Source organism: Alnus glutinosa, chromosome 1 (genome assembly GCF_958979055.1).
Source record: "Alnus glutinosa chromosome 1, dhAlnGlut1.1, whole genome shotgun sequence".
Lineage (NCBI taxonomy): Eukaryota > Viridiplantae > Streptophyta > Magnoliopsida > Fagales > Betulaceae > Alnus > Alnus glutinosa.
Genome location: NC_084886.1, coordinates 6,306,434 through 6,313,575, shown reverse-complemented (window position 1 = coordinate 6,313,575; position 7,142 = coordinate 6,306,434). Strand labels below are relative to the sequence as shown.

The following is a 7,142-nucleotide window of genomic DNA, read 5'->3' as shown; positions in this document are numbered from 1 at the left end:
AGAACAGTAATTTATTGATTTAAGTACGAAACAAAATTGTGTTGCGAAATTTACGATGGAAGTTGAATATTATACCATGCAACACAATGATAAGTAGTGCGGTCTAGACTAAATATTTTTGTCGATAATTTAAATTTGAATATACTAAAGAGATGAACAGGGTCGGCTTGATAATTTTTGAGGCCTAAGGCGACAAGTTTATGTGATGTCATTTTCTTATATTTAAATATTAATTAAATTAAATTAAATTTAATATTTATATTATATATTTTTTATTTAATATATTAATTAGTGTACTTTCTTATGTGTAAAGTGTATTTTAAAACTTTTTTTTAATAACTTATTAGATATAGAATAACTTATCACTTGATTCAAAAACATAAAATAATAAAATTTAAAGAAAAATAAAGAGAAAATTTGAAATAAGTTATATAAAGATTGATTTGTAATAGAACATAATGCAGAAAAATTGTTGGACATTGAAGACTCACCGAAAGTGTAATTCTATCCATTATGCACAACACAAACAATGAGAATTTATGCGTGTTAGTATTTTGGCCTCATTCTGTGTTTGGACAAAATCATTTATATGTAAGGATGCTGCAAACAGGGATTCCACTGTTCAGAGTGAAGTCAGAAGAATTTCAAAGTTCCCTGTCAGCCGTCCGGACGATGTGGCATCCCGTCCGGACGTCCATCTGTCTACTGTTCCATCCGTCCGGACGACGTGTCTTTCCGTCCGGACGTCAGACAGACAAGCATCATTTGTCCGGACGACGTGTTTCTTCCGTCCAGACACCTACATCATATCGAGAAGCTTCTGTGCCAGCTTGCTCCGTCCGGACGTTTCAGCAGCACGTCCGGACGCCTATCAGTTCTCGAACGGTTCACTGATTCTTTCCAAGTTCAAGAAAGGGAAGATCAATCAACCGTCCGGACGATGTGGTATCCCGTCCGGATGCGTATCTCCGTAAGGCAAGAATCGCAGTTCAAAATGAACCGTCCGGACATCTGACAATTGTGGTGCGGATGCTGGGGATGCATCGTATATGGTAACTGACGATTCGACTTCAACCGTCCAGACGTCTCCCCCTTATGGTCTGGACGCACGCGTATCAGATATGGAAATTGCGTGTTGAAGTTTAGCCGTCCGGACGTTCCTGCCCCTTGGTCCGGACGCGCGAAGCCTATTATGGAAATTACTTGCAGCGGACGTGCGTCCGTCCGGACGATCGAGCCATCCCATCCGGACGATGTTCTAATACAGGAAAGATTTCTCCGCGAAAATTTTGGAAAATCCTGTCGCACAGTTGTCCGTCCGGACGGTCATGGTCCACCGTCCGGACGGCTCACATGCTTATTTTGCCTAACGCCCATTCTGACCCCCAGCCTATAAATAGGGGCCTCTGAGCACTTAGAGCTGCAAGAATTTGGTGTGAATTCCATTAGAGCTCAAAGACATGATATCTCCTCTGAAGCCGTTTTTCAAGTGTGCTGTGCTGTAAACCGAAATCTATCTTAGAGGTCGGCTCTAAGGTAAGGAGTTCTATTGAAGACCCCTTCAGGTAGGTGAACCTGGTTGGGAAGCGTTCGTGTTGGGTTACACGTCAGAGATCAAGGTACGACCACTGCATTGGTACATGTGAGTGTTACTATATTGTATCTAGCTTTGTCTTCTGAATAGTGGAATTCCTGGGTTCGGCTGCCCCGGAGTGGTTTTTCTCTTAACTGAGTTTCCACTTCGTCAACAAAAATATCTGTGTCATTTACTTTCCGCTGTACTTTAATTTTTGTTGACACTTATGCACACATTTTATATTTGAAGTCAAATTTCAATTTTCAATGCGCTTTGAAGACTTTTCATATTTTTTTAAACATTTAATTCAAATAAATGTTGGAGAAAGAATTATGCATGTTGGAATAATTTAATGAATGTAAAAATATGACTTTTAAAAAGAGTACATAAGTGGAATTTTCAAAAATTTATGGATTTTTTTTTTCCTGAATGTTATTAATGAGACTTTCAATTTGTAATTACTTTTACCATGATTGAGAGCCTTAGTTAGAAACTATTTACTAAATTTTTACCATACTAAAGTCTTAAAATTTGTTTTGGAAATAGTGAAGAAAACAGATTAACAATGCCCTAGACTTCACCCCTTATAAACATATCTGATTTGCTCCCTCCTCCTCTCCCTTTCCCTTTCTACTCCCCGCTCCTACCATCATCCTCCCATTCTGGTTTTTTCTTTTGTTTATAGGTGTTCTCCGACGAGATCAGCAATTTTGGCATCTTCTCTATGCATTCGTCTATCTACCTCCGTGATGTGTCATACTGTCATTTATCTCCTCCTTAATCGCTACTGATGGTTGTGTTTTTGCTCTAAATAAAAGTTTTATTTTCTTTATATCTACCCTCATGGACAATTTATGGGATGAATGTTAGTTAGGTGTGAGGGGTTATCTCTCACGGCATGGATAGTTCGGTGTGAGGGGTTATCTCTCATAGATCTAGTCTGCTCAGAACAAATCTGCTCTTTAACTATTTTTGTACATAGGTTAGCGAAAGATAAAAGTCATAGATAACACTTTATTGTAAGAATTTTGTTTGTATCTATGACCAGGAACGGAGGGAGAGGGGCTGGCAGGGGCCATGCCCCCCCACCCCCCCCCCCCCCCCCAATTTCCTTTAAAAAAAATTTATAAGGTTAAAAAAAAATCTCAATATATATAATATATATATATATATATATATATATATATATATATATATATATATATATATAAGCTAAAAAATTAAAAATTTAGCCTATTGGCCACTCCCAATAATTTTTTTTTGCCACTAGTCCTTGCCCATAAGAAATTCTGGCTCCGTCCCTGTCTATGACTATATAACCTCATACCATGTAGCTATGATTTTGCAGAGCTTTATACTTTGTGATGCAAAAGTTTTATCCTCGTGATCTTTGATCAATGAAATTCTCAGATATTTCATTCAAAAAAAAAAATTTGTTTTGGAAATAACTTTTATTGTACCATTATTAAGTGGGGGCCTTAATTAAAGAGTATTTTATAAACTTTTTATTATATTAGAGCCTTAAAATGTTTTTTTAGCCTTTTATATATATATATATATATTGTATAATTATTAATTGGGGGTCTTAGTCAGCGGTCTTAATCGCCTAAAGCTCATGCCACCATGGAGACGAACCAATTCAAGTGTTTTGTGGCAATAACGTACGGGATTTCCTCCTAAATTTTCAGTCTAACGGGATTAATCCCTCCATATATACGAATTTCTTCAGAGTTCCAACTCAACAAAGTACGAAACATGTCATTCTCCCCGGTTTCTGTAAGGCTAAAATATTACTCCAACGTTCTAACCTAGATCTACATTGGAATAAATAACAAATAAAAAACACACAAAAATAAATAAAAAAGGGTGCATGGTGGATAAATTTTTGAAGTCCTACTTATTACATTAACTGTGATGCAATGCAACATAACACCTAATCATCTTGCGACCTCTCTGACAATTTTTCGAAAATTTCAGAACACGGGCGAACTAGATGACGTCCAAGCATGCTGTTCCAGCAATTCTTATTATTGTCTTCAAGGTCACCTCTGCAGCTTTTATCCTCATTATTCAAGTTGTGTCCGGGCATCAATAAGTTCTGGTAGTCATAATTATACGGCAATGTATCGGTGAAACCTTCCATGATATTTGAAAGAGGCGTGTTTTCATTCCCAGCCCTAAAAGAGTCCACAAGCCATGCACTTTTAGTAGTATATGCAATGTCCTGCAAGGCCATTGTGTCAATATCTGATATTTCTTTGAGTTCCGGCATTTGACAGACTTCTTTGATGAACCCTTCATTGCATGTAACCGAGCTTTTGGCAAAATCAAGAATTGCAGTCACCGTGCTTTCATTGAATGCAACAGTTTGGATGGGGAGTGCGTTCTCCGAGAAGTTCAACATTGATGTTGGAGACTCGAGGTCATTGCCAGCAATTGGGAAAATACCGGCACTCATTGACTTCGACCATTCCCCTTGCCATGCTTTGAGTGCGTCGAGGTATGGAGGTAGTGCGGGTTGAGCTGGGTTTTTGTTGATGAGCTGAGCCGGAGCAGGACTGCTGAGCTGTTGTTGGATAGGTTTAGACACAAGCATAGACTCTCTTACCAGTCTGGCTTCGGCTTCCAGCCGCGCGCTTTCCCACTGAGCCATATGGCTTAAATTGGCTGTGTCTTTGAAGTGGCCACTGCCGGAGGTCAAGGCATCGCTTTTGGGCTTGTGGGTGACGGGATCAATGCCCATCTTAATTAGTCTTTTCTTGAGATGCGTGTTCCAGTAGTTCTTGATCACATTATCTGTTCTATTGGGCAAGTGAGTTGCTATAGCGGACCATCTGAAAGGGAAAATGGTGCAGCAAATTAATAAGTCAATATTAAGTCAATGATGAAAAAAAAAGTGAAAAAATAAAAATACAATTTCATAAATGCTTTAATTTGTTTCAAATCTTGTTAAACATTTCATGTCACCTTTTTTTTTTTTTTTTCTAAGCCATCGTAGCATAGCATGCCGAATGGCCTCCCATTTTATTCTTTCTTTCTTTTTCTTTTTCTTTTTTTTTTCTTTTCAAAAGCTTTTGGCCTTCTATTTTTTAAGGGCATTTTTTTAGGGGCCTAACGCGAAAGCCTAAGTTGTCTGTAGCACTTTTTTTTTTTTTTGAAGGGGTCTGTAGTACTATTTAGCCGGCAGAGCAGTGGAGTTATTGATTAATTGGAGATGTGTTGTTTGTGCGGGTTAAATACTTTACACATTTACGTGGTTTAAAAATTCTAGCTGTTCTTTGTGTTTTTAGTTTTAAACCTTTTTTTTTTTTTTTTTTTTTTTTTTTTTTTTTTTCACTTTTGTCCGTAAGGGTGCCCAAACCACTCCCGTGGCCCATGGGAGAAGTGGGAAAAAAAAAAAAAAAAAAAAAAAAAAAAAAAGGAAGAAAGAAGAAGAAAAGGAGGTTTTGGCTCACGGGGGTGGCCGAGCCACCCCCAAGCCAAATGGGAGTGGCTCAGGCAATCCCTTGGCCAAAATGGGGGTGGCCAGTCACTCCTAGAATTTTTATTTATTTATTTTTTAAGTCTTTAAAATAGGAAAAATGATCCCTACACTCATTTCTCACAACAGCCACACAACAAGCTGACGTGGCTGGTAATATTTTATTATTTTTTTTGTATTGTTTTCTTTTCTTTTTGTAAAAAAATAATAAAATATTACCAACCACATCAGCTTGTTGTGGGGCTGTTGTGAGAAATGAGTGTAGGGATCATTTCTCTTAAAATAGATAAATATAGTAGCCACGTTAGCGTTGACATGGCTCTGGAGACAGGTGTCGCACATGTATGTTGACACGTGTAAGATGACATGGCGAGACGTTAGTTTAGGACGAAAAAATAAATGAAGGTACCGTTTTCGTCTTTTTCCATGGCATAGGTATCTCCTATGATAAAAATGAAAACTGAGATAGCAAAAAATAAAATTTTTAAATCACATGGAGCAATTAGGTATTTAGCCCTATTTGTATGTGTATATATATATTTTAAATACATTTATATTCGGTGGGAGACCTATTTCACATATATTGATCTCACGTTAAATGTAAGTGTTTGTGGCATGCGTGTAAAAACAAATGTAAAATTATCATTTGTTAATCAACTGATACACCCGGTCGGTGTTGCAGCCAATAAGTCAATGATGACATGGCAGTAAGCTAATTTGAATTCTCCTTAAAGAATTAATTACCTGTTACCGAGTAGAGCGTGGAGCTGAATGATGGTCTGTTCTTCCTGCAAGCTAAACTTTCCTCTTTTAATGTCAGGTCTGAGGTAATTAGTCCATCTCAATCTACAGCTCTTCCCACATCTCTGCAGCCCTAAAAAATCCAACCAGTAAAAAGAAAAACAAAAACAAAAACACAAACAAAAGTACTTGGAGTTGCAAGTTAAAAGTAAAATAAAAAATAAAGTTTATTAAGATAAAGCAAATCCCTCATTAATTTGAGGGAGAAGATAACTAACAATGGGCTCATCATCAAGAGTGAGGCTTATAGGATAGTTGAGTTACCTTTGGATATTATGATTTCAATTTTTGTACCTGATGCTAAACTTTCAGTTTTCATTCATATGGCTTTTAGCAGGATCTTTTACCCCAAGTGATTGAAATTTTACACAACTCAAGTAGGGCTAAGACCAAAAATGTTTCTAAGCAGTTTTAGAAGCTGGAACATCTGAGATGAAGGACTAATTAAGGCACAAACATAACTTGCATAATTTATAGTTTGTCATTGCCAAGCTTTTGCAGAAAAATTCAAGTTGTGTCTTCTAATTTGCTACATCAGCAGAGCAACGAAACAGATTTATAGTAACTGAAGCCCCTCTGGTTTGCTCTACGCTAGCTAGTTTGAAGAATTATTCTTTCAATCCAAATGGTTGTTTATGTTTAGAGAGATCAACGTAAGCATAGTCTTAATAGTTTGTCATGTCTGGGCATAATAATCTGGATCAGAATGCGAAACCGCTAAATCAAAAAGCAAAAGTGACAATCCATTCGGATGGGTAAAGAATCACAGTTCGAGCTAGCTGCATGAGCATGTTCAGCAAGGAAATTAGCAGATCAATAAACTGTGCAACCGTTGTAAACATTCAAATTACCATATAATAATTAGGTTCCTCGATCGTAAACATACCAGCCTTTGAGGGCAAGGCTTGCCAGCTTCCATGGCCATGTTCTTCGATGTAAGCCAAAAGCTTCTGGTCTTCCTCAGGGGTCCACGACCCTTTCTTCAACCCCACCGTCTGACAGCATTGAGACCAGCGCATTTTGGATACTAAACCGGCCGTAAACAGGAATGGGACGAGGAAGAGCAGAGGCGAGTAGCAATATTATATAGAGGATAAAAGAAAACTTTTTTATTGCCAATATTACCCTTGGCTTTATTCCTGTAACAAACCGTGCAAGCTAATATATATATATATAAAGAAAGACACATACTTTTTTACACATATTTTTTACCTATTTTGTATACACATATATTTGGAACGAGACTACCGGATACATAAGTCTCACACCAAATATAAATGTGTA

At 37.4% G+C, this 7,142-nt stretch overlaps 1 protein-coding gene across 1 annotated transcript; it reads right to left on the bottom strand.

Moving 5' to 3' along the window:
- Positions 1–3,509: 3,509 nt before the first annotated feature.
- LOC133862976 (transcription factor MYB106-like) lies at positions 3,510–6,902 on the bottom strand. Its single transcript, XM_062298962.1, has 3 exons — positions 6,745–6,902; positions 5,802–5,931; positions 3,510–4,410 (listed from the first exon to the last, which is right to left on the bottom strand). Exons 1-3 carry the CDS (start codon positions 6,875–6,877, stop codon positions 3,510–3,512), a joined length of 1,164 nt encoding a protein of 387 aa, XP_062154946.1. The 5' UTR covers positions 6,878–6,902.
- Positions 6,903–7,142: the final 240 nt, after the last annotated feature.

Coding starts and splice junctions, on each gene's coding strand:
- LOC133862976 (XM_062298962.1), bottom strand. CDS start 6,877: ATGCGCTGGTCTCAATGCTGTCAGACGGTGGGGTTGAAGAAAGGGTCG. Junction 5,932..6,744: donor AGCCTTGCCCTCAAAGGCTG/GTATGTTTACGA, acceptor TGGATTTTTTAG/GGCTGCAGAGATGTGGGAAG. Junction 4,411..5,801: donor CACGCTCTACTCGGTAACAG/GTAATTAATTCT, acceptor TTTCCCTTTCAG/ATGGTCCGCTATAGCAACTC.